The 27,897-nt window shown below is 39.6% G+C and overlaps 1 protein-coding gene across 1 annotated transcript; it reads left to right on the top strand.

Annotated features, from left to right (window-relative positions):
• Positions 1-4,725: 4,725 nt before the first annotated feature.
• Positions 4,726-25,037, top strand: RAB21 (RAB21, member RAS oncogene family). The gene is made up of 7 exons (XM_074827231.1): positions 4,726-5,130; positions 12,286-12,345; positions 12,528-12,635; positions 14,191-14,254; positions 15,051-15,105; positions 15,541-15,629; positions 16,499-25,037. Exons 1-7 carry the CDS (start codon positions 4,984-4,986, stop codon positions 16,636-16,638), a joined length of 663 nt encoding a protein of 220 aa, XP_074683332.1. The 5' UTR covers positions 4,726-4,983; the 3' UTR covers positions 16,639-25,037.
• The last annotated feature ends 2,860 nt before the right edge of the window (positions 25,038-27,897 follow it).

Raw genomic sequence — 27,897 nt, 5'->3', positions numbered from 1 at the left:
TTTACTTCCTCCTCATTCTTAGCTCAAATCATTCCCCCTCCTTTTCTTCTTTTCCTAGGGAATGGCAGAATTGCAATAAATTAATAAAACATTTACTCAACTGCTTCTTGAGTCTTTTGTTCTTCCCCCCCCCCCCGATTTCCAGCGTCTCTCTTTCTCTGAACATGCCGATGCATCTATGCATCACTCTGTCTTGCCCTCAGTTTCGCTCTTGCTTTTGCCCAGGTGTTCCTTTGCTAAAGGGTTTGAGGGATGTTCATTCCAGGGAAAGCAGAAGACTGAACAGAATATTTAGAGCCTGAGCAGAGCCTTTGCTCCTGCAAGTGAAAACACGAAGAGCAGGGGGTGGAGCAGCATGCTGCTTGCTGTTCTCAGGAGCGTCCAGGATGCTGCTTGACTGTGAGGGGATCTATCAGGATCGCACGGGGATGGTATTTGGCATTGCCATATGTGCCACAGTGTATATATGAAAAAGATAATGCAAAGTGGCAAAGTATTCAGAACTGCTTATCCCGAGGGGGAATTACATTTACAGATCATTCTGCCCCAACATGGAGAATTTAATTTTCAAAAAATAATCATATTTTTCTTTACAAGAATAAATAACAGTTGTCCCTTGCTGGCATTGTTTCTTAGCTAAAAAGCAGTTTCTATGTTTTACTTGTTTCTCCAAATTAGAAACAAATTTCATGCTGCACAAAGCCTCCAAGGACATTGATGAACCTGTCAAGTTCAACCCCACGGGTACATGGAGGCTCTCAGCCAGTGAGGTAGTGGGTAAAACATGTTCAGAAAAGGCCCTCTGGGTCAAGGTTCTTTCTGAATTATTTGTTCTTTTCTCTTCAGGTTCATATGCTTCGCTCTTCATCTTTATTGTTCATCTTCAGAACCTGAATAGTAATTTTTCTTTTTGGAACACACCGCACCTTTTTACTACATTGACATTTCTTAACACGTGCTTACTGAATTATAATGATTTAAGCAACCTGAAGTATTGATCTCAGCCTAGATAAATATACCTACTGTGTTTTTGATGGGTAGGTTGATGTTACCTGTGATTGATTGTCATTTGGTAGAGCAGTGTTCACTGTCTCTCTGTCTAGACTGGGTGTCTGTATCAGTCATGTCAGAAGCACAAATACACACATTTCATTCTGAGCATCTCTTTCCTGCCAGTACTAAGACTATATTACTAACTTCATTTTAAGTGGTTTTTTTTGTTGTTGTGATTTTTTCCCCTGTTCTGATTTTTTGATTTTATGGACATCTATACAGTTTCAAGGAGTCACTTGATCTTATACACTGTACATGATTTGGCTGAGATTTCGTACTCTTTCTTTTCCAAGTAAATCTGATAAAATCAGAGCATTTTACTGCAGCTATGACAAATTATGCCCAGAAATATTCTCCAAGGGAAAAAATGCAAATATAAGACTGACACTGTCTGCAAAACAACTGCGACCTTTATAAATTAGAGGAAACTCATAATTATCCCAGAAATCAGTTGCGTGTTGTCAATGGCATGGGAGGCGTTCATGCTGTTGTAGGTTTGACTGAGTATCTCGTCTGTACAGTTACTACATGCACTTAAGTTTATACTGGAATTAAGACATCTAATATTTTTATAAGGAGATCTAATAATGCAAGCTGAAAGAACCACAATTTTCACTTTCAGAGATGACACTGTGAAGTAAAATGCTTGAGTAAAGTCTTACCAAGAATGACAAAAGGTAATGGCAATGGGTACAATAGTGCAATTTGGTTTGGTATAACAACATGCAGGGTACTGTAGTTTCTTTGTGAAATAGAAAATATGTCTCAAAAGGCATTTCTCATGCAGATGTAATCAGCAACATAGTTAAAACAGAAGATCTGTAAAAGTATTTTTAGGAAGCTATGTAAAAAGGGGAAGTACACCAAATTAAATGAAAAAGAAGCATTATTTTCTCAAATAAGATGAAATAAAATAAACACTTCCCAAATTAAATTAACACTATTAAAATAAAAGTAACTTGATAACTATCGCAGATAGCTAAACCTGCAGATTTTCATGTCATATGTATCAGATTACAGTGAAAGTGACACTTAAGGTAGCTCTGACAGAATTTTCTGTTCTCAGACAGATCGGCTTTTTCACTTAGCACTGGTGGCTGAAGGTTTGGAAGGTACAGGACTACAGGACTACAAGAAAACCAGTAATCACAGGTTCCAGATGAGAGAGAGGAAAACAGAAATGATGGAATACGCAGCAGCCTACTGTCAGTAAGAAGATGCATCTTCTGACTCTGCACCACAGCAGAGGATTCTTGGAGAAACAGTCTGCCAGAATTGAGCTTCAGTTGTTGTCTTATGCTTTGCTGTGCCCTCTGTGAGAAAAACAATGCTCACAGTTATGCTGTCAGGTTCATTCAGCACATGGACTTCACATAGGGTGTCTCTCCTGTAGCCCTTTTCAAACCTTCAGCTCTCTTTCTCACTGGGAGATAGTCTATATTTCCATCACAGCATTCAGTATAATACTACACTTGACTTAAGAGTGATGAAAAATCACCCATGCAGAAAGAACCCTTTTAATCAGTAAGATGTAACTGATACCATTTCTGTTCAAAGGAGAACTGAAAAGTACAAATCAGGTGTATTCTTCAGTACAATCTTCTGCATTTATAATGTACGTAGAACCTGCTTTTGTTGAAAACAGTAAAAAGCTAGAAGAACAGGAAGTTTTTTTGCCAACAGTTTTCAAGACAGCCTTCCACACAGCCCTGTCTCAGCAGATGCATTTGTCACAAGTTACCCAGGAAAGTCTCAACCTGCTGGGCCCTGCAAGCAGCTTGAGCTCATGAGCATTGATTTCCACTGTCTCTGACAACCTTAATCCCAACCTGATCTAACTTCCTTTTTCTGAAAGAATAAACAACATGCCAGTTTTGCTGCCTGTACACAGAAGTCATGACTAACAGAAGCCAGCATTGCTTTCCAGCAAGACAGTATTTTTATAGTAACCTGCTGAAACCTCTTATGTGTTAATAAACTGAGTATTTATTTAAAGAAACAATACTGCTGAAGACTGTGTCTGCATTGATTTTTTACCTTGTCCCATTTTCTTTATTTACATCTGGATAAAATAAAAAGGTTTACTTTATTTACATCTGAAGAAAATAAAAACAATCCTTTTTGTATGTGAATGTAATATTGTTCAGTAACAAGGCTTCTTGCTTCAGGAAATTTGATCTTTGTTCTCCTGGACACATTCTCTGTTCTATATAATTTCTTATACAGCAGAGCATTAATACTATCTGACAAAGGAAATTGCAGTATGATGCCTTTTCATAAGAATTATTTTTCTTACCACTAAATGATCACTAGAGGGAAGTTATGCTGCAGATGTTTGGATTCGTTTGTGAGGATTGCTTTTATTTAAGGAATGATACCCAGTTTTATAAGGCAGTTATCTAGTTCTTGAGTGCATGAAACACTAACAGACCCCTACAATCAAGGAATTCAACAGAATAACACTTTTCTTGTGCCTTTTTCATCGCCTGCTCCCATACCTCCATTTTAAAGCATTTTATTATGGACTTTTTTTTGCAAACATTTAGAGACTCTTATAACTTAGTTCACATGGATAGGGCCACTGAACATGAAACAGAACCCATGCTTGTGATATTTATAATTTGTTTGTTAGAGGTTTTGGCGTCCTGCTCACAGGGAGATGTTTGGTAATATATTAGGGATATGGTGTAGCTGGGAACTGTCAATGTTAGGTTAATGGTTGGACTGGGTAATCTTCAAGGTCTTTTCCAACCTAGACGATTCTGTGATTTGTTACATCAGAAAGCCTTAATATGACATTTAAAAGTGAAGTCATATGTGCATATAAATCACAGAATCATAGAATGGTTTCGGTTGGAAGCGACCTTAAAGATCATCTAGTTCCAACCCCCCTGCCATGGACAGGGACACCTTCCACTAGATCAGGTTGCTCAAAGCCCCGTCCAACCTGGCCTTGGACACTGCCAGGGAGGGGGCAGCCACAACTTCTCCAGGCAACCTGTGCCAGTGTCTCACCACCCTCACAGGAAAGAATTTCTTCCGAATATCTAATCTAAATCTTGCATGGGTTTCCATCTCTACCGACGGTTTATTTCTAGATATGGTAAAGCTATTTGTTACGCTCGGGCCTGGAGCGTCACCTCCTCAGCGCTCTGCCTCGTGGCTCCCCCCTCATTACGTGTTTTGGGGACAGGCGGGTATTTTTACAAACCGCGCGGGGACAGACCCGAGGAGGAGCTCCCTCCCACCCCGCGGCGGACCTCTGCAAGCGGCTGCCTTCGCCCCAGCCGCCGCGCCGGCTGCCCTTTACGGGCAACGGAAAAACCCAGCCGCTGTCGGGAGGTGACTCACCCGCCTTCCCCCGGCCCCGCAGCCCGGCCTGCCCCTCCCTGAGGAGGCCGCCACCCGCAGGGCCGCCGGCGGGCGCGCACACCCACGCCCACGCCCACACCCACACCTAACTGACGCCGCTGCCCCCGCGGGAGCACACCGACGCCGGCCGGCCCCGGCGCTGCCCGCCGCCCCGCCGGGGCGGCCTCTGGAGGAGGGGCCGCCGCCCGCCCCGCCCCTCCCCTCCCCTCCGCGGCTCTTGGGCGGGGCCTCTCGCCGCCGTTGCGTCCACCCCTCCCATTGGCGGCGGCGGTCCCGCGTGACCCAGCGCCGCGTGACGTAGGAGGAAGAAGACGCCATTAGGGGGAGCGGGGCTGTCGGCCGCGGGGAACGTTGTTGGCTCTTGGCGTCTTTCCCCCGGTCTCCATCCCCCGGGGCCTCGGCGGTGCTTTCTTATCTCATCCCCGCTCCCGCCCCGCGAGTCCCCCTTCCGCTCCCCCGCGGGTCCCCGTCCCGGCGGGCGGCGGCGCCCCGCGGCCGCGGTGCGGACCGTTGATGTGAGGCGGCGGCGGCCCGGCTCGGCTCGGCGGCGGGGCGCGGATGGCGGCGGGGGCCGGCGCGGCGGCCGGCGGCCGCAGCTTCTCCTTTAAGGTGGTGCTGCTCGGGGAGGGCTGCGTGGGGAAAACCTCCCTGGTGCTGCGCTACTGCGAGAACAAGTTCAACGACAAGCACATCACCACCCTGCAGGTGCGGGCCGCGCCGGACCGGGGACGGGCGGAGTGGTGGGGGGGTCCATGCTCTTCTCCCCTTCCCTTGCGCACCCCCTCGGAGCGCTGGCCGGTGCCAGCCCTGTCCTGCGTCGCCCTGGGGCGCTTCCTGGCCTGCCTCTTCCGCCGTGGTGGTGGGGAGTGTTGCTCCGCAAGCCCGCACTAGGGTTTTAGTTCTCGTTGTCTTGTTTGCGGTTTAACGGTGGCCGGAGTCACCACTGCCGGTCTTTAAATGGTGGGTGCTCCCTGCCGAGTTTGCTGGAAGCTAATTTTCGGGTTCTTTCTACGCTTTGGACTTACGCTTTCAGTTTCTGGGGCCTTGTTTCTATTCTGAATACTAGCTGCTCGTTGTTTCCAGTTACCTATATGAATGTCTTAATTTGAATTTTGGAAAGTATGATTTGACAATAATGCTGTTATTGTAATCATTGGTAGTGGACTGATGACTAATTGTTTCATATGTGCTGCATTTCTGTTAATTATAGCCTTCCTCACATTCTGGAATCTTAACACTTGAGCTACCTAAATACTATGGTTTAAAGAGAACAAAATGGCTTATGAGATTAAGGCTTATGATTTAATAACAGAAAAGATTCTTAAGGCCTACTTGCTTGTCACATTGTCTCCCTGAATTTTGGCCTGATTCTCAGTAGTACCTTCTGCGAATTTATAAAGAGCTAAACAGTGATGTTTCACTTATGAAATGTGACAGGGTGTCTGCTTGAAAGTAATGGGGTCTTACTATCTGTTAGTGCTGAATGGTATGTATGCCATGGTACAAAATAAAATGCGTATATTGTACATGGTCTCAGAAAATATGTTTTAAACTTCATGTTGTGGGTGGTATGTTAAGTTTTCTGGGATGTCTCTGCTTGCTTAACCAGTGTATTTGCAATTACACTAGTTGCACAGCATCTTCCTTAACAGTTGGGAGCATGTATATGAAAGTGTGGTTTTAGCACTGTAATGCATGCTGCTCTTAATTTTTTTTTTGTAAAGAAACAAACCATGCCACCATGTGGGCTGCTAGTGGGTTTTGAACTACTTTTGAGGTTCTGTGAATAAATAGTGTATGAGGTTCTACAGAATAAATTGTAGGTGGTGCCAAAAAAGAGCCTTAGGGTAGCTGTCCACTATTCCTGTGCATTTAGGGGTAAATGCTTGTAGGTTGGGTATCTCAGAAGTATTTAATAGTGAGACTTTACCTTAAAACCAAAGAAACATTAGAGATGCACTAGAAATGTCACTGTGAATGTTTTATAAACCGATACTGTTGTTTCAATTTTGCTATAAGGAGCTGAAAAGACCACGTTTTAAACTTCATTACCCTCTGCTCGTACTCTGCTGTTGGATTAATCTATTGCTAGGTTTACTAGGCACAGTATAGTATTTATGGCAAGCTTACTGTAGCTCTGATTGTCATAGAGGTAATTGATACTTGCTATGCTACAGAAATTATTAGTAGCTTGTAGGTGTCAGAGCTGCAGCTGAAGTGTAGCATGGAACAAACAATCATTTGAAGTGCCTTGAAATAATTGTGTATAGCTGAATTCTGATATCCCATGTAGAAAGAGAAGAGCTGAGTAGTTTGTCATGTGATGCAGCTCTGGTTTTGTTTTTTGTTAATCATGTTCTTTAAATTTGTAGTGGAAAACCTAAAATTAGAAGCAAAAAGTGAGTTGGAATACACAGGTCACAAGTGTCATAAAATGGGCCTTTAAATGGCTCCAAAATGTTGACAGGAAAATGTCTCTAGATATAATGGCTTGCGAGCTTTTGGCTTTGACTCTCTGGAAGGGGGTGTGTGTGCTTGTAGAAGACTGGAAGCACATGCTCACACTTGATATACTGAGATTTTGTTTCTCCACTGTGATTAGGTTTCTGATTGCTACCTGTATCTTTTAACTGTCTACACTGTTTCTCATTTGCTTTTCTGTTCCCAGTCTCCTTAGCTGCTTATACATCTTATTTATTGTAAAATACAGTGTCAGTTGTTGTTGAATCTTACTGTACATCATGTGTACTTGTGAACTATTATCTTTATTGTTGTTTTTCTACATCTTACACTTCTAGAAGAAAGTTTTAGTAAGTTCTTCCACTAGCAAATTGAAACATCCGTTAAAATAAGGAGAAACTAGGATATCTGATTAAGCAATGAAGTGACACTTTTGGAAAACATATTTTTTTTATATTAAAGGCTTAATCTGATAAGGTGGCTTTGTTTCATGGTGTCGGTTCAGAGTATTGCACCAAATTACTTTTGTTCCAATAAAGCCAAAATTAGATAAATACTTAGCTCCTGATCCAGCAAAGGAGCCACAGAGATGAATCATACGAAAAGATTACTAGATACTGAGACAAGAGGGTCTCCATCCACAGGAATCTCTGATTTAGAAAAAAGTACTGCATAGTGCTGTATTCCAATATAATTGCAACAAAAAGGGTGGTGAGACTGTAGTCTTCTGGAAACTTCATTTAGTGATGTTGACTGGTGCTGCCTGCAGTGTGAGCCCAGTGATGGGAAGGAGCGCAGGAAGTGTTTAAATTGGTCAGTGTGAATCTCTTATCTGATGTGTATCTATGCTTTCCTGTGTGAATTCAAACACTCAAGTATTATTTTATTGTGAAGTTAACCTGTGTACACCCAAATAGGAGACTTCCTTTTATGCTAGTAACAGAAGGCTTTTAGTGAAAGGGAACTGTTCTCTTTCCTCCATGCCCCCTTCTCTAAATGCTAGCTAGAGGGAAATGGTGAACTGAAACTTCCTTTGAGGTTAGGAGGCTGTTGGGATGGTTGCTGTAGTTACCTTAGCTTCAAGTCATGTACTTAAGATATTGATGACCTGTGAATTGAAATTAAGGTAGCCACTGATTCACAAAAGAAAACATTTATCTAGAATAATGTGAAAAAGCTGATGCAGAAAAGGTAGGGGGTTTTGCAAGCAATGACTACAATCTATAACCTTTTGTCAGACCTGGTGGGACAGTTAGAATTGGTTCCCATTGATTGAAATATCAAGGTCAGTGTTCTTATCTTGATAAAGTAATTCTAAGCTATAAATTGATGCCAACTGAACTGCACTAGAATTACTCCAATAATAAACCTACTGTCAAACTTTTTTTTTTAAATTGGGTAGACCCTTTCTGTTAGTTACTCAAGATAAATACAACTTTTGTGTACTGATCTCAAATGAGTGGAGAACTGCAAAATATCCATCCCAAGAGAACTGCCGATGTGCTAATCATACTATACAGATCCTGGTTGCTTTGCTGGACTTGTGTAACCTGGAAAAGCTATCTTGACTGTCTAAGATAGCTGGGGGCGGGGAGGGGAAGACAATGCAAGAAGGTTCAGTGTTATATGCAGTGTTCATATGCCTGGCTTGCCTCTGTTGAAGATGAAGCTGTCAAGAGGCAGGTGACATACACTGGCTTTTATTCAGTGACTTTGAAGAGAACCTTTTCCAGCTGGGGTCTTCCTTGTGTTCTACTCAGGTCCCTTTATCAGCTCCTAACAGGGCCTGATGGACATGTGAAACTGAGCCCTTAGAAGAAAGAATTAAATGAAAGAAAAGATTTCACACAGGCACATAAAGAGAATGGAATTTTAGGTCTTATAATTGCATTATCCTTTTCTTCTAAGTGTGTAAGTATTCTTCAGACCAGTCATAAGACACTAGAGTCAAAATACCAAAATTAGTAGCTTACTTCAAAGAGTTGTTGACATTACTTACGTTTGAATTAACTGTGGTCCTATATATTTGTGGGTTTTTGAAAGTCCTAGCAAAAATTGTCATAGTAATGAAAATAACATAGAAAGGAATTACTCATTCTAAGTTGAGTCACAACTCAGACTTAAACCTGTAGTACTCAATTTGGTAAATTCTTGGGAGATTGAAAGAAATGTTGAATCCTCTTCTGTGTGTAATTACCTAACACTGTCTAGCCTGTACTGATTACAAAGGCTTTGACACTCTTGGCAGCTGATTTTTTTTCCCTAAACTATGTCAAAACAGTAGTTAAGGGTCTTCTTTCCATGTTGGGTTCTTCCCTCCCCTCCCCACCCCCCCCAGTTCAGAAAACTGTATAGTCCTGGTGTTCATGTGGTTACTTTTTTGCTCTCCAACTTCAGAATGAGTGAAGAGTAGCAACCTTGCTCTTCCATGAGACAAATGAAACTTAAAGGGATGCTGGGGGGGTGGGGGGTGTTAAAAGGTAGATATTGGGTGGTTTGTCTTTGGCATGTTTGCCACTGTGGCTGTAAAATGCATTTTACTGGTGGTAAATATGCCAAATTTACTCATACCTATTAATTCAACAATGGAGCCTGCTAACAGTATTCTTCAAGTATATGAACACAGTGAAGAAGGAAGCATTTAATCTGTAATTTAGTATTGACGGTTTATTGCAAAATGTTCATAAAGCCTTTCTGCTCGTTACTAACCATGACTATCTCAAATACCAGGTTCCAATCTTGTTATCAGGCAAGCTTTTTAGACAAACTTGCTTGTAATCAGGGTATCTGGTATAGGATATTGTCTCTGCTTTTTTGGTTAGGGGCCTAAGACTGTAGGTAGACTAAAACTTAATTAGTACAAATTCATCAAGTCTTAATACAGAGACCAAGTACAATAGCCCAGTGCTAAATACCCTTCCCGCAGTCTCCTGTGATTTTGGGTTTTTTAGGAAATACTAAAAGCCTTACTTGAATGTATGGGTCTCTTAATACTTTGGTATATAGGAAAGGAAATACTATACTCTTACTTCTAAAAGGCAGTATTACTCTCAGAAGCTGTAGTGACCTGAAGGACTGGTGATACTTAAGCAGAACTAAGTCTACTTTAATGTTTGCTCTGTCAGATGTCTGTGCTATTAATTGGGCCGATGTGTAAAGCCATGATGATAAAACTTCATGGATACTGAGTTCTGTGGTTTTTTTAAATACAAATCCTGTTTCTGTGAAGGGTTTTCTGCCTTTTGGTTTAGAAATGTGGTTCTCAAAGATTTATGTGAAATACATATCACCTGAGCAGACTTGATTGTCAGTGTTGTGACAAAAGCAAACAGTGCTCAGAAGAGCTTTTCCTTTGAGATTTACAGTAGAGTATCAAGTACAGCAGATCAATAAAATACTATCAGATTGTGCCTGACCATACCTTCTTTTAATATGGCCCAAGTGTCAGTGAATTAAAACTTCTGAAGTAATCTCTAAGCTTTTGGCTTTTAAACTCTGGTGTAGTAGAATAAATTATGATATGAAAACTAGACACTGATCAGATAATCCTTTGGGACAGCTGGCCGAAAGCCATAAACTACTTTATGCAGAGTTTTTGATTAAAGAATTAAAGTTTTCCTGACATTTAAGATTTGCTACTCTGCTGTCAAGCTGTTTGTTACAAGTTGGCTAGAGTGTTAAGTACTTTTAACATGCTGTCTGGAACTTTTCCTGAAGTTGACTTAAGCCACTTCACTGTAGACTGAAGGGGTAGCATTAATGCTTTAGTTTTGTTGAATACAAAGGTGATAATCATTAGTTCCTTGCCATCTGCTCTTGGAAAGTTTCTGAGTGTTTTTCTTTCCTCAGGTCTGTCTTTATCTGTTCTGTTTATCAGACTTTGTGGAAAGCTTTTGGGGAAAGGTACAGTTTACTTCAAATAAGAAAAGTTTCTTGAATCATCTTACCTCAGGTCATATAAATGCTGGAGTTGGTGTTAGGAAAGTAGCTAAGAGCAGGAGCTGCCCTAGCGGTTGAGTGTTGGATGATTTGAACTGAAATACAGGCAGCACTCTAGAGGGGCACTTTCATGGCAGTTTAGGCTGATGTAAATTGAACTACCATGATCTCCTCCTACATGCATGCTGGTTGCTTGGGTAGTTAAGTTAAGCAGCAAGCTGGTTCAAGCAGCTGATCTGGCCTGTGACACTTCCCACATAAACATGAATTTTAGTTAGTTCAATGCCTGGTCAGTGCTCATACAGAGAGCTGATGTTAAACTGCTACAGTTCAGCCTGAAATAATCTGGGATGAACGTGTTGTGAAATTCCACTGAGTACGTGTTTGTATCCAAATGCAGGTTGAGGTGAAGCTGAAAGGAAAACTGAGTTTAAGGCAAAAGACAGAAGTTAACCCTTGGCAACTGAATTGTCTGGTGTTTAACCTGTCACTGCTAGTCTTCAGAATGGGGGGAGCAGCTTCCTAATGTATCAACTCCTTCAGACCCTGTTCTAGCCTATTAAATTTGTATTAAATTATACCCCTTTTTAGCCACCAAATTATACACTTGGTAACAGAGGTGGTGTTTGAAAATGTGGATCATACAGGCTTGGAGAAGAACAGACGTACTCTTGAATTACTGAAATTAGACTAACCTTGCAATATGTTCTGATCCTGTAAAATGTTTTCAAAATATAATGTAATGGAATTCTTAGAGCAGCTCGTATTCTGAGGCTTTTCCTATCCTGCTGCTTGCTTTCCTTTTGTGTGTTAGCTGAGAAGCATATCACTGAGCATTCAGGAACAGTATCTGGAAAAAACCAGACCAACAAACAACTGAAATGAACCACATGACTGCCCCCCAAAAAACCCCTCAAAACAGATGGGGAGAGTTGTGGGCTTACTTCAGTAAAAAAAGGGAAAAGATACAGACAAGGGAACTTGCATATTACTATTCTGAGACTTCTAGTGATAAATTAAAACTATTTTATTTTTTTCTAGTAGCTCGCTAATAGTGAACTATTTTGACTAATTTTTGCAAATTAAAAATCCTGTTAGGCTGGTTCCTACCCAAACTTCATGTACTCTTGTGAAATGTTTGGAGTTCAGTTTAGACTTAATCAGTGTTGTGAATTCAGACTCTTTCCACACAGCTGTCTTATCCTTCCCAAATTGTTCAAAACAACAGTAAAAAAATGTAGTAAATGATTGGCTTAAACCAAATTTATTTAGAACAGACTTTTGGCAAACTGTAGTGAAATGACTAACTGGTTTAGTATTGACTCAGCCTTCTGGCTTAAAGAGTATTTTGATCCAGAAATCTGTCTCTTATTGATTCAGATGTTTTTATTAGTAAATTAATTTGAAGTCAAATGAGACATTTGTGTGTAAAACTCAATTCTAATCTGTTTTGCTTTCCAGGCATCTTTTCTTACAAAGAAGCTAAATATTGGTGGGAAAAGAGTAAACCTTGCAATATGGGTATGTTTACTTTTCTACCTTCTTTCCCCAAGCTAAATAGAATACTTTAAGAAAAATTACTTCGGTTTGCTAGAACTCAAATGTCTGGCACTTCTGAATAAAGTAAAATTTCAAAATGTTTGGAGTTTCTTGAAGTATTGTTTGCTTTGTCTTAAGTGCTAACAAGTTTATTTTAAATGCAGGATACAGCTGGTCAAGAAAGATTTCATGCATTGGGGCCGATCTACTACAGGGATTCTAATGGCGCTATTCTAGTATATGATATAACAGATGAAGACTCTTTTCAGAAGGTACTGGACAGATTTTTACCTCTATACGAGATGTAAACTGATTGAAAGATAATCTGGAATATTGAGTGTAAATGGGAATCTTCTGGTTTTGGCAATAGCAATACATATTACACCTGCAAATTTAGACCATATAATGGAAGTATACGCGTTATTACTATTCTTTTGAAGGCTGACTTTTTCAGTCTACTGCAGTTCTAGCAGGGTTATTCAAAGAACAACAGAGAAATAGATGTACGAGTTACCTGTGATAGGCTATAAACATAAACCAGTACTGTTGTGGTAGTATGCGATACTGATCTCTACTGAATAAACCAAATTACTAAAAGATATTAAGTGACATGACCTTTTACAGATCTGAGAACTCTGAAATTGTAATGTTTCCACTATCATGTATTGCTTTCTCAGTGATAATAGAAATTTGTACTTCAAATCTTCATCACAACCTAAAATTTGATGGCTAATTACTTTATAGCAGTATTAGTTGATCAGTCTGAGTAGGTGAGTTTTTTCCAACCCTGTGTCAAATCAGTGCTGTGACTTTATAGTATGTTCCAGATGAAAACTGGTGACACTCTTTTTTCCTAAGTGAGTTTGTCTCAGATTAGTTTGTGGCAAACTCTGTAGGATTTCTCTGTAGAGGGGTAAGAAATTGTGGTTGTATGGGCAAGGCTTGATTTAACAGTGATAGAAGTAGTATAAGGCTATAGTTCCACAACAGTTTAAGTAATTTAAATAGTCTGATGTGGCAAGTAAAGCACTTAGCTAGCAGTCAAACTCTTGCCCACCATCTGCAGAATTGTGATGACTTGTGAGTACTACTTCAACTTGTGCTTTTTAATGCTGAGCCCTACTTAATAAAATTCTGTGATACCAAAAACCCTAAATTCTCAGGAAAAAGAGGGAAGGTTAATCTGCAGAAGTTATTGCATAACTATGTCTATCATGCATCCTAACTATTTTTAGGTTCTTGAAGTGATTGCTTCTCTTCACGACTTAAATTCCATTAGACCTAAATTCCATTAGCAGTCCCCAAATGCAGTGATCATACAATTTAAAAGCATGACAACAGAATTGATAACAGCTACCTTACCATCAGTTGACTTGACACTCTTGTCCCATCTGTTCTCTCAGGAAACAAACATCTGTTTATAATCTAACCTGAACAAGTCAGTTCAGGTACTTCTACCTTTAAAGTACCATTTGTGATCTGTCAGTAAGTGCCTGTTGATAAAAGATCTCATGCCTGACCTAAAGTGGCCAATGCAGTGAACTTGTTCTTTGGAGTGGGGCTAACACAAGTGTGGTGAGTTATATTTCTGGAGTAATTGAATAATTTTATCGAAATCACTTGCTCTTAATTTCAACTGTGAACTAAAAACCTGCTGAACAGGAGCCATGTGTAGCTATCTAAATAATATTTTGTCCACTTTTGTTGTTCTAAATGTGTTTGTTTCAAGTTCAGAGTAAACAGTTAATGAAGGAAATGGGTCAGTTCCGCAGTGCCTAAGCTAGTAGTATATCAAGAGAAATTAAACTTACTTCTGTTTTTTTGCAGGTAAAAAACTGGGTTAAGGAATTAAGAAAAATGTTGGGAAATGAAATCTGTTTATGTATAGTAGGTAAGTCCTCTTCTTAACATGTGATTCTAATGACAGAATCAGAAATGTTTCTTTTGATTAATAGCATCTTCCAGACACTGCTTTCACAGCTTGTATATGTGGAAGGGCATAATTTAATATTTAAAATTCAGTTGGAGCTTGAAGTTTCAGAGGATCACATTGAGGAAAATAAGAGTTAGTTTCAAAAAGTTATTTAATGACACACTGTGTCAGAAGTGCGTGGTACAGACACCTGCAGACAGTGGTTTAACAAAGAAACATAAACCTCAAATGTGTATTATCCTGTGTTTTTTACTGTTCTCAGTGTCATAGACTGCGTGCTTGTCTGTCTTCATAATCAAGTGCTTGGAGAGGTAGAATGAGTCTTAAAGCTTGAATATTTCAATGCAAACAGAATGCAACAAATACTGCGTTTAGAATTAAAATCGATCTAGTGATTAAAACACTTTCAGGAGGATAGATGTCTGGATATTCTACAAAAATTACCTCTGCAGCACAGATAAGTGCTAATAAATTAGAAAAGAAAAGCAGAAGGCTGAATCGGTGGCTTATATGGAGATATTTAGCTATCCTGATCTCTCTACAGAAGTAGAACCACTTCTTCATTGCCTGTAAGTGCTTGAGTGAAAGGGGATTCTTAAATCATATTGTTGTGCTCCAAACTGAGACCTGCGTAAGAGCTGGTCTTTACAGGGACAGCTTGTGAGAAAATGATGGGGTACAGTGATTACATGACAGCTTGCTTTTGGGTAATTTTGGAGTACAAAGACTTGAAAGATCAACTTGTTTCCAACAGGTAACAAAATAGACTTGGAAAAAGAGAGACATGTTTCAGTGCAAGAAGCAGAAACGTAAGTCACACCAATTATTAATAGAAACAGTCATTGCCGAATTATGCTGGAGTAATAAACTTGTGATGCTGTTAACAACTGGCAGGCATAAACCAGCAGTGCCTAGCTGGCTGCTGTGTTAAGTGTTCTGTTTAGTATCTGAGTCCTGGAATGTCCTTACTGACCAAAGTGTAACTTGAGAGTTGTACATAATTAAAGTCAACATTTGAAGTTGAAATGCATTTCTAGATATGAGATTTTTTCATTTCATCTACCTTTTCACCAGTCATGTTGGTTTTAACCACATCATTCCCTTTTTGCCTTAAATCAGCATGTGTAGATTAACTCTGAACTTGGAATAAAACCTCTTGTGATAATCTTTTTTGCTTCATGTAAAGTGGCTTAGAAAGATTGAGTCCTTGAGTACAATGAAGTTTTGTATCTGCATTCCTACAGGTATGCTGAATCTGTTGGAGCAAAACATTATCATACTTCAGCTAAACAGAACAAAGGAATTGAAGAACTTTTTCTTGACCTTTGTAAAAGTAGGTATTAGTTTGTTGGTAAAGAGCTCGGTAACAAAATGCTCAAGGCTTCAGAATACTTAAAACTGTATAGAAAAGCTTTAATGTAAACTATTACTAAGAACTTACTTCATTTGAGTCTACTTCAAGCCACCTGTGTACTGTAACATCTATGGAAGCTTGATGTATGGATGCTTACAATATTGCAAATTGATGTTTTACTCCAGAAATGTCTTTTTGTCATTTGTTGGAGTACTGACTCCTGTTTCATTCAGCATGTGTAAATAGTAACCTCAAATCAAACTTCATGTGACTGGCCTCACTATTGCCTGCTTCAAACTCTGTATTTCAACCTCTTTCAAAAATCTTTTTAAATTGTGTCAATTACAAATCATAAATTTGAAGTTGTAATGTTGCAAATTTTACATAAAGATCATGGAATGTAGGATAAAAACACAGGGAAGTTGTCCTATTCATTGTGTTCTTACGACACAAGAATTTAAGTAAAACTTCACCTGCATGTCTGAAGAGCAGGTTGGAGGTTTTTTGGAGGGTGGGGTGGTATGTGAGGTTTCTTATTTGTTTTCTTTTTTAACAGAATGTTCTTGATATGGGTGGGTAAATGTAGCTTTTGAAGTACTAACTCCAGAACATCTGAGCATCTAAGGTCTCCCTTAGTCAACAGGAGCTGCTGGATGTTTGGTGCTTTAGGAAGAAGATTTAAGTATGTTCTTGCAGCTATGCTGTGTGATACCTGGGTACTTATTTCTGCATAATAAGTAGGAGAACCAGTCTTGCTGAACTTTGTGTATGTAACTCAAATAGATTAAGATCTTAGTCCTGTGTAAAAATGCAGTGGAATGTCATCTAATAAATTTCTTCCTTTACAGGAATGATAGAAACTGCTCAAGTGGATGAAAGAGCAAGAGGCAATGGTTCCAGTCAGTCAGGAATAGCAAGGCGAGGTGTACAGATCATTGACGATGAGCCACAAGTACAGAGCAGTGGAGGGTGCTGTTCTTCTGGATAATTATAAAACTGTGCATCACTGCCCTCTCGATATGAAGACTGCCATATTCCAAGTCACGCATTCTTTACCAATGGAGTAATAGAATTAACAGTATTTAAAAATAATCACATGTAATACTGCAGAGACCTTAAGTGCTAAACTAGTGGCGTCTGTGACCAGAGAATTGGCATTTTCTACAGTGGTTAACAAAGCAATTACCAATGGCCTTTTTACATATTTTTCTTTAATGAGGAATAATATGCATGTAGAAAAGACCTACTTAAAGGCTTCATTTATATTCTTTTAAATCAGATCATTATTTAATAACTTATATACATTGTTGTTGGAATGGTATACATTTTTGCAGCTCTTTGTATTTTGTGGTAGATTGAATTGTATCACTTCTAAAATGCAAATTGATTTTTTTTTAAATTAGCAGATATCTGAAGTAATATTTTTGCAGGGCCTCCACAAGCCTATAACTGTCGACTACTTTGATATATTCTGTTCATCCTGTATGCCAAGCTGGTAAAATACATTGTAAATTACATATTAAATATTTTATCTGCTTTTACAATTGCAGGTGCAGAAATATGTACATCAGTCTTGTCAGTGATTGTGAAGTGAATAAGTCAGTGAAAGATGCAAGCTTTTCATGTGTACTGTTGAATTGCTCATTCTGTTCCCCCTACCTGAAAAGAGTTTTTTTGGTGCATTCATAGCTGCAGCATTTTTTAAGCATTTTTTGGCAAGCAGCAGTATTTAGAGTACCCCTTTAGTGGGAAGAGAATGTTTCCTTAGATTGCTGTTTAACATTGAGGTGTTTGACTCCCAGCTAAAACAGTTGGCGCATGCGTATGTCTTGCCTCTGTAGTTACTTTGGCCTCTTGGAATATTCCCAGAAAGTCAAAGCAACTTTAGCCCTCATATATCTGGTAGCCAGAAAACCAGATGCATGGGAAACTCTTAAGCTGCATTAATACATTTGTGTCCCAGGACAGCATTATAAACTATTAATAATTTTTTTCCCCTGTATTGTAGGACTTGAGTGAACAAATGAATTGGCATTAACTAGAAGTGATTCTGATTTGGAGTGATTAAATGGAAGCTATGAAACTTGCCAGATGTAATTATTACTTTGGGGATGCTAGACAGAACTGAACTTACTCCTGACTTTCGTAAAGTGTTTTGAAGCCCACTTAAGGTTTGGGAGGAGGGTTTTCAGAAAAAGTGTATAAACTACTATCACAAAGGAACAGAAATGGTGGTAGCTGAAACTTCAACATGTTCTGTGCTCTGACTTTTTTTACTTAAGTTGTCATGCTTGGAAAAACAGTAAAGGTGATGTCTATGACAAAATAGAATATTCCTTGGCCTTCCTTTTTCTGAAGGGTAGTATTAGTATTGCATATGAATGCATTGAATGGTGTGGTATGCACAAAAGCAGTAGTAGTAACTAAGCAGTCTGAGAGAAGTGTGCAGTGTTCAATCTGATTTTTATTGTCTCTGAAATAATAGATGGCTTTGAGACAGACTGGCCCTGGTGCATTTTTTGCTTTTCTGCCTAAACTGTGATATAGATAGCTTAAGAGAAAGTATCATTGCTGTGCTTTTCTGACACGATTGTGTGCATGATGGACAAAGGTGATCTCTTCATGCTGATGAAGATAAAGTTTCTTGACTGCACAGAGTTTTGATGTGAATCTAAAATTCATGATTATATGTTTGTGAATATATAGCAACACCATTAAGTTAACATTATGATATTATATTTAACTTAACGGTGAGCTTTGCCAAATTTGAAAAACAGGTCAGTTTGAAATTAACCCAGTACCCTCAAATACCTACAGTTAGATGAAAATCAGTCTTGTGAGTGATACAATATTGATACGAGGAGTGAAATCGGCAAGATTCTGTTTAAGACAGGAATCTCTTCATAATAGGAGTTCCAGATTCTTTGATTCAAATTCATTTTCTGCAGAGATGGAAAAAAACAACCAAACAATCCAACCTCAACTAGACTTGAGAAGCAGATGACTCATGAGCGTTTACCTACACCAGAGCATATGCGTTCTCTCAAGAGCAGAGCTTTCTGTCTTCTGTTGAAGCAGACAGATGCAATTCTAATCTGAAAATACTAGGTGTTTACCCAAGAGAATGTTATGTTTGACTACTTTGAAGTAGAAGCAGTATGTAGAATGTATCTTTCTGCCTGCACCTAAAGAATTTTTCTGTTAGTGTAGTCTGTGGTAGGGGCATTATGTGTGGCTTCTGTCTATTACAAAACTTACAAAGCCATGTTGATACTAACTGGTAAGCCTCTTACAAAATGAAAACTATTACTGTTGAAAACTTCGGTGGTGTTAAGGAAGCCTGCAGTTTTGTATGACTAAAAAGGTTCTGGTTGCTATTAGCAAAATACTTTCTAAAATATATTCAGAAGTTACTTTTCTTGCTTAAGCTACAGCATGAAAAATACTCTCTGGAAACCTTCCTGTCTAAGATGCAGTTTGGTTGGATTTTATGGAATTTAAAGCCTCTGCTTAGCAGGGTGTCATTATATTACCTTACAAAAGTATAGCTTCATGAAGTCAGGGAAGTTGGTTTCCAAGACACAAGCAAAAATATGGGTTGTTTAGACTGATTAACATTGTTAGCAGACAAAATACATCAGTTCCAGGAAAAAGCATCTTTATTGAAGATATCTAGAGTGTTCTTTGCATTAAATATATAGGAAAGCACAGGTTTTCTATATTTGAGCAGAATCTTACTCAAGTAACCTGGTATTACTACTGTGTGGCTTGGTTTTCAAGAGTCTTGCATTTGCTGGAATCTATTTAGATTGCCTGGTTTGTATGTCTTAAAACTTTTCTTGTTGTTAACTTCTGTTGCTGAAAACAAGTAAGCTATTTTTCTTTCTTCTGAGAAGAGTGCAAGAGAACAACTATGTCTGTCTTTAGAAAGTACTTCTATTGTGGGATAGATAGAACTAGCCAGACACCTGCTACAGCACGTAAGTCATTGAGCATACTTCCTCAGAGTAAATCTTGACAAAGATTACTCATACACTATAATAATAAAGGTCTAACTTACTACAAATACCTTTCTAAACCAACTTTAAGTACTTGCTCACAGTCTTGCTGCTGCTGCTATGATTACTTGAGCTACCTATGAAACTTGATCACTTACTGAAATAAAATCTAACAAACCAAAGTCCAAATGCTTTAATGCAGCAGTATGTATCTCTTAAGTTATTTTTGAACACTGTCTTATTGCATTTAGACTATAGTTCAGAAGTTATGAAAAATCAAATGGACTGATTCAGACAGGGGCACATTAATAAATTCACATGTGTAGTACTTGGAGATGAGTGTACCTAGCTGTAAATATTGGGAGTAATGACTTCATCTGGTTTGCAGTGAACTCGCATATCGTTCCAAGATGGGGTCATCCAATGTCTGGATGACCTGTATTGGCTGGTCTCTTGAAGCAGTCAAGTGATTAACTGTTGCCTTGATTACATGCTTTTCTTCAGTGTTCACACATTGTTGACAGGCATTCTTACGACCACATTAAAAAGTACCTCTTAGCCCTTTTTATCCTGCCACTTTTATTCTAGGTGTTTAACTTGTATCTCTGCCTACAGCTCTTGAAGAACCTAGTAATTCCATTTCTACTTGAGATTCCAAGCCAGATGAAAAAAGTTTTGCAAAAAGGTATGAGGTCAAAGAAGGTGGTTGGAGCTCAAATGGAGTTCTCTGAAAATGTTGGATGCTGTCAGAAAAAGCAGTTTAAAGAAGGTAAGAGGAACGGGAGTTTTGCTTCAGGACAAGTAAGGTCAGGAATCTCAACAAGCTGAAAGTAGTTAAGTGTTATAAATGGTAGAGTATGGGAATAAGAGTTGGAGCCAGCCACCTCTTATTTTTGATGGTTTTTGTGAAAGGAGAAGTAGAAAAAGACAAGTGGGAAGAACTGAAGGTGCTGGTAAAACTGAAGGTGCTGGTATGGGCTGCTGAGTGAGGTGCTGAGTTAACCATTTCTTGGTGGAGTTGCTAGCGTGTCCTTTTGGCAGTGGTAGTTGCCTAGTTCAGGACTTTCCTAAGGTTACTTCCTAGGTTGTTTTCACTTCGGTGAATTACCACTTTTGCTTCACTAAAGATAATACAACTAACTGAACAGTCTGTCAGACACAATACTAACCTACTTAAAACTTGATTATAATATGTTAATTTATGAGCTATTTACAGTTAACTGACTTTGTTAATCTTAATTTGCATCAAGCCTTAGGAATTTTTTTCCTGACAAGTCAGGAAAGTGTATCTTGCAGTGAGGATAACTTTCATTACAGTTGTGTCAAGAAGCTGCAGATGAATACTGAGATCCTTGGCTCTAGCTGCTGCACAAGCTCAACAAAGACAACCCTAAAACTAACTCTCTTTTAATGGTGCTGAGCACTTGCTCATGCTACTCTTTGGGGAATTCTGCTCAACACCAGCATTTTTCCTTTATTTAGGACAAAGTTGTGCATCTTGGTGATGTAGCCCTTTGAGTTTAGGTTTTTTCTACCAGATAACCGTGTATACTCATCCCTCTTGCATTTGTGGAACTGTCATTGCCCGCTCTATTGAGCAGAATGAGATGGAGAAACTGTTTTGGGAGTTATGGAGAATCTGCAATGTTTCTTGTCTTGAAATGGCTTGAAAAGTGAGAATCTATGAAACTGTCACCACTATGACAAAGGTATTAGTCTGTCCAAAATAATTGAAAATATTTTGGCTTGGAGAAAGTCTTATTCTAATCTTACAAAAATGATAAATTGCTTTACTTCAAAATCAAAATTTATTTCAAGCTGATCTCTTTCAATTCTTAATTTTTTCCCAAGACTTAAGTTTACCAAACTTGGCCAAAACCTTCAATTGACTGCCGTGTTCTACAGCCCTAAAATAATGTCAGTGACTGTAGGGAGGAGTTGTGTACTCATTCATATTCCACTGGACAGTTTGGAGCTTTGATTGTATTTATTCAATACCAGGATGTTGAAAGATAGACTGCAAAAATAATTGTTTCCATCTATTTCCACTCCTTTGTGCACTTGGGCAAGCAGCATGACCTGATGCAGCTGCAGAGTGAATGTGAAAAGAGGGCTTCTGTCCCTCTCTTCCTGTTTGTTGGCTGCACTGATTGTCATTGTTAATGAATTACTACTACAGGAAACATACGTGTTCTCTGCTTGCTTCTCTAGCTCTTCTAGACAGTGATAGGTACTACAGCAGTAATACCCAGTTCTCCTCAGTTTGAGAACATTGGTGGTTTTTTTTTTTCCAAGAGGAGCTTATTTCTCAGCAAATCTTTCTTTTTTTCAGTGTATCTAGTCTCACTAATCTCTTGCAAGGGGTTTTAATACTTTATGATAGGTCACCCAGAAGCAATGCAGTTTGAAAATATGACAACAAAGAATGGTGAGTAGCAGTATTGCAACAATCTTCTCCAGCAATTGTTATATCCTGCCTCCAAACCAGTGAAGACAGAATACTGGAAGTTTAATGGTGAGTCCTTGTTACCTCTGGTACCTGACTCCTGACTCTTGAATATTGGACTTAAAAGAAATCCAAGTTGAGAGGATTGGAGAGAGCAAGGACTACTTTCTCATCTGTTGCCAAGTAGTTGATATCCTGTGACACATCCAAACTCATGTAACATATCTTTTGAGGTGTTGAAACTGTTATATTGCAGACCCTTTTTCAAGCTATCACTCCATTCCGAAAGGTCAACAAATTTGGGATTCACAGTGGAAGAGAACAAGTAGTTTCTCTTTTCAGAACAGGAAACTTAAACTGCTTTATCAGGCTTTTCTTAATGGAAAGAGAATAGGAAAGCACTTGATACATAAAGATTTAAGTGCTGTCAGTGCTATTTGATCATTATAATCATTGTCTTACTGGATTTTTCTCATTAGATAAGCTCACTGAACTTACCAGGCTCAATAAAATAGAATACTTTTCTTTGAACCAGGAGAAAATGTTAGCAGGGTGAAAGCCAACACTGAAAAGGACACAGCATTTTTAATATCTGTTAACTTGATGTTGTCAAATGTTGTAGGAATATGCTATTTGGCATTTGTGGATAAATGAAATTTTGAAAAAAAAAAAAACCAAAAAACATTTTAAAACAGTATTTAGCAGAGGCTTCACAAACCTTAAGTTTCCCAGTGCATTGCTGCAGCTGGAGTTCTTAAATATGTCTTAAGACTATTTTATATACCAGTGCATTTACATGAAGATAGTTCTGTGATAAGTTAATTCCAAATGATCAGTCAGCTAGGGAAACAAGAACTTTAGCATGACTGTTATTCTATCAATGCCAAATATTAGAAGTGAAAATGCATGTAAGTGGAAATGGATCAATAGAAAGGGGAAAAAATGTGTACTGAAAACAGAGCTGGAAGTTCTTATTACTGTTATATCTGAAAATTGTTGTCTTACTAAAATATAAGTCATAGAATTTGTAACCTGATGAACAATCTGTAATAAAGTGACCCTGAAAATTACTGGAGGTTGGGGGCAGTGGCCTGGCTTACAAAGACATTTGGTAAAAACTGAGACGGCAGTATGTTACAAATACAGTAACAAATTTCTGAACCCATCTGAGTATGATGTGATGAAAGATGGCTTTAAGGTGTCAAACCAGGCTGAGTGAGGTTGCTCTGCATTATGCTAGCATATACCCCGGAGACAGTAGTGTGAGCAGGAACCCATCAAAATGCAGCTTTGATTCTTAAAACTGGGCTTTGGCAGTCTAGAACAGTTCATGAAGAAGAAGCAGTTGCTGTTGAACCACATTTGCCAGTTTAATGGTAGCCCCAGGCATGCTGCTTGTATGCTAAAGGAGCAGCAAAACCAAGTCAAACATGGAACCAAGGCTCAAGGCTGGGAATTTTCCAGCAATTACGTGTTTGTATCCTACTGATGTCCTACTTCCACAGTGAATGTTTGTGTGCACTTCCTTAGTGAAAAATGCTGTTCAGCTGATGCTGTGGAGTTGAACTGAATGGACATTATGAGTGAAAACAGCAAGCAACAGGAAAAGCGGGGCAAGATAAGAGGAGTTTGCACAGTTCCTGCTCTGGCTGTTCTTAGCCCTTTCACTTGCCTTTTTAAAAAGTCTAGCTATATCCTACTATCTTTGTCAGAAAGTGTATTTTCTATTTGAGAATTTTTTGGCCAAGAAACTAAAATCTTACAAGCTATTTAGAGTAAATGTAGTTCCTTCAAAGATTGTCTTTCCAAAGTCTGTCAGCATCTCTTTAAAGGGACTACATTAAATGGTGAAGATCAAGTGTGCTGCTTGCAGTTACACCCTGGAGTTGGAGTCCGATGGTGAATGTTTTAAATAGCAAGAGGCAGCAGAGTATCCAATACACCTCTGATGGCCAGTCTACTCTCGTGTTGGTTTGTGATGTGGAGTAATTGCAAAACAATCCTCAACTGTAAGATGTGCCCATACTGGTTAGAGAAGTTGGTTTGAGGCTTAAAATGACACTAAATTGTACTTTGAAGCCTTCAAGGAATCTTGACCATCCTTTCAGTATGTGAATACTAGGCACCATGGGACACCGTTTCTTTTTCAGGGACTTGGGGATTTTGCCTTGTATGGGAAATGGAGTGATCAGACTCTGAAGTGGATTGTGATGGTATGTTAAGAGAAGGAAGGAAGTATTGTGTTAGTAACCCTGACCCATCCTTAGCATTGCTTTTTGCATGGCTGGGATGAAATACAGCATTGACTGCCCCCACCATAAAACAATTGCTTCACTAGTTTCCTGCTCTTTCCAGGAAATGTTGCCTGTTAGTGGTGGTGTAATGCATATGTGAAGTGATGGGGTTACTACTGTTGGTCTTAGCTTTCTGTGTTCCTAGCTCTGGCAGTACTAGTCTGTGCCAGTCGGCAAACAACAGATCAGTTTCTGTTTAGTCATCACTCTCGGATAGCTTCCAACTACTCTCTGTGGAGGCTGATGCAATCATGAATCTCTTGTTGCATGACAAATGTGGAGCACTTCATGTTGCTCTGCTTCTTTTATATTTGAAAAAATTTCTTGTCCCACTGAGAGAACAAAGCTATTGTAAACTTGTGATCAATTGTACCAACTGTAATGTTTTCTTATGACAAATCTTGTATGTTTGGGGCTGTTTCATATTCTGGGATTCTATTAATACTTAATATGCATAGATTAAAAAATACCAGGTTCACAGACAGGAACTCAGAGCTGTGGTCATGGGTATACAAGATGTGACATAGTGCAAATACTTGAAGAAAGCTCCTCATCCAGTGTACTAGCTTGATGTCTTGTTACATCTCCATGCCTTCACACTCTAAATACAAATAAATGCTGCTGGGGAATGGGATTTCCTTCCTTCTAATTTCAGTCTGTGTGTACTTAATTTCTTTGTCTCTATCCTTGCCTAACCTTGCGGCAGAAGGCAGCCAAGCGTGGAATGTTACTATACCTGCATGCTCTGCTTGTGCAGGTTAGATTTTTTTGTTTTCTTAAAGGAACAACAGAAAGCCTATCATATCTTCATTTCTCAGTTTCTACATTGAGGTAGAGATAACTAGTAAGTAGAGAAAATCCAAACTGGTCCCAGAGGCTACATTTTTTACTGGCAAATAAATTAGGCCAGGGTGCATAAGGAGCTCTGGCCTCGAGAACAACTGGCACAGTACAGCTTTCATCTAGGTAAAGTCCTCTTCTGCCCATTAAATCATATTTACGTGCTGCCTGCTTGGAGTGGCTGTGCTGTGTCCCATGCTGCATCTAGGTATTAGTCTGAGAAACTTTAAATGGTATGGGCCATATATAAAAGAGCATGCTAATGATTACACAGCAAGGCTGACTGTAGGTCAGTACCCCAGGCTTACTTAATTGAATGAAGAATTGAACTGAATCAGCCAGAGCCTGATTTCCACCCCCTGCTCTCCTAATTGTGGAGTGGGACAGAAGGATTTTTCTTTTACCTTTTCCTCTTGTATGTGGAAAACAAGAGCATGTGACAAATCCTGGGATACCTCCTTTACTGTCTATAATATAATTCACGCTGAGGTCTGGTACCTCTTAGAATACAAGGAACTCAAGAGAAGCCTGATCTGCAGCTTTCTCCTGGTGTCCTGCTGCACCCAGAGTCCAGGAAAACACCACATTTACTGTTGGCTCTCATAATCTGACAGACTGGATTAGCCTAGAAAAACTGTGGGTTGCATCTGTCCAAGCAAGGCTTGGAATATATTGATTTCCTGTGATCAGAAAAAAATGTCAAAGGGGAAGATATTTTGGCACTGTTTATCATTGTTTCTCTGCTGTGGGGTTTTTGTTTGTACAAATTAAGCCTGTGATGGAAGGACTTGACAGAATCCGCACTTGTCATGTGCGGTCCAGGTTTTCATGTGGTTGAGCATGTGGGCAGCTGACACTTTTGAATACAGGAATGGATCTTGGAACTCTGCTGAAATAGCTGTGTGAACAATAGCAGCTGCTGCTGCTCTTGGCATAGCAATAATAGCTACGCTTGCAGCTGTGACAGCAACAGAAACTGCAGGAAAGCCAGGAACAATTTCTGGTTGTGCACTTGATGCTGGCTGGGGTGCTGTGACTGCCTTTATGTGGCAGAAGATGCCTTATAGAGCAATTGGCTGCTTAAAATCCAATGAAGAGTAAGCCACCAAGCTGAAGATGCCCTTCTCCATAGATTCCCATCTGTGTAGTGTGCAAAGGGTTGGACTTAAGCATATTGCTGCAGCCTGCCCCATTGTTTTCTTAACGGGTTTATGGGGAAGAGAGAGGAACCTGCTAGCAATATGTCAGCCTATGGAACTTATGTTGTGCAACATTCAGTTTGTAAACTGAAATAATGTAATGCACTGTATTGGTATGACCTGGACTGGGAGGCCAGGGAGTCATAAAGGTTTCATGATCCCCTCAGGTTAAATTAAGGTGAAATGACACCAAATGACCTATTAAAATGTTTTACTTGCAGTAGAAACAACTTAAACTGGGAAAAGGATAGTAAGTGATGTGGTCTCTTATTGATAAATCTATAAGAAAAAAAGAGGGAGTCAATCCAGATCACCACCCCAGGTTCTAGCATTCTCTCAGGTCTGGTAATCTTGGGTGGGTGCACACCCAGCAGAGTTTTCTATTGCTTTTTAAGTTCATCTTATTGGCTGTTTTGCATACTAGACAGAGGCAGGTAATCCATGAACTCATTAGCATGAGAGGTAAGGAAAAGGTGGAGCATGGGTTCTGTGCATGTGTTGAGGGGGAATGGGGTGCTTTAATCCTTTTGTCCAATTGAGCTGGTGGTCGTGATCTCCCCCTGTCACCTTTATCTTTCCCCCAGTTTTTGATTATTGGGCAATTATCCAGCCTTTGACTCCATCTGGTGCTGGGTGTTTCTCTTAAGAGTCTTTTAGCTCTTCTGCAAGGGTACAGTTGTTAGCAAGGCCTACATAATTTATCAAGCTCCTAAATTAAAGTGCAGGCATTAACCTGAGCATATGGTTTTACTCAATGTGTCCCCACTTTGAGGCTTATCTAGGGAACGTGGCAATATAACCGCAAGGGAGTGGAACTGTGCACCCTTTGATGCACTCTGCGCTCCCTAGGCTGATAGTTTGTTCCTTAGACTAAACACAAAGGCCACAACTTGTCCTTGAGATTTTCTGTGTCAATGAATGTTTGATGCATTAACTCCTTCAGTTCCTCATAACCATTACAGGCTGGGGACTGACTGGCTGGAGAGCAGCTTTGCACGGAAGGCTCCGAGTGTCCTGGTGCACAAGCTGGTGGTGAGCCAGCAAAGTTGGCCAGTGGCACCCTGGGCTGCATCAGGAAGAGCACTGCCAGCAGGCTGGGGAAGGTGATCCTTCCCCTCAGTGCTGGTGAGAGACTTCTGGAGTGCTGGGTGTAGTGCTGGGCTCCCCAGTACAACAAACATGGACATCCTGGAGCGAGGCCGGTGAAGGGCTATCAAAGATGATTAGGAGACTGGACCATCTGTCATATGAAGAGAGGCTGACAGAGCTGGGACTGTTCAGTCTTGAGAAGGCTCAGAGGATCTTGTCAACATTTAAAAATGTTATGAGAAGGAGTAAAGAAGGTAGAGCTGGTCTTTTCAGTGGTGTCCCGTGAAAAGGCAAAACAAAATGGGCACAAACTGAAATACAAGAAATTCTATTTAAGCATAAGAAAAATATTTTTCACTCCAAAGGTGACCAAATGCTGGG

This window comes from Strix aluco, chromosome 5 (assembly GCF_031877795.1).
Source record: "Strix aluco isolate bStrAlu1 chromosome 5, bStrAlu1.hap1, whole genome shotgun sequence".
NCBI classification, from domain to species: domain Eukaryota; kingdom Metazoa; phylum Chordata; class Aves; order Strigiformes; family Strigidae; genus Strix; species Strix aluco.
This window is presented reverse-complemented; position numbering and strand designations above follow the sequence as displayed.

What these genes read in the sequence shown, in the direction of transcription:
- RAB21 (XM_074827231.1), top strand. Translation starts at nt 4,984, where the DNA reads ATGGCGGCGGGGGCCGGCGCGGCGGCCGGCGGCCGCAGCTTCTCCTTT. An exon ending in ATGAAGACTCTTTTCAGAAG is followed by an intron (nt 12,636 to 14,190) that starts GTACTGGACAGA and finishes GTTTTTTTGCAG; the next exon opens with GTAAAAAACTGGGTTAAGGA. An exon ending in AATCTGTTTATGTATAGTAG is followed by an intron (nt 14,255 to 15,050) that starts GTAAGTCCTCTT and finishes TGTTTCCAACAG; the next exon opens with GTAACAAAATAGACTTGGAA.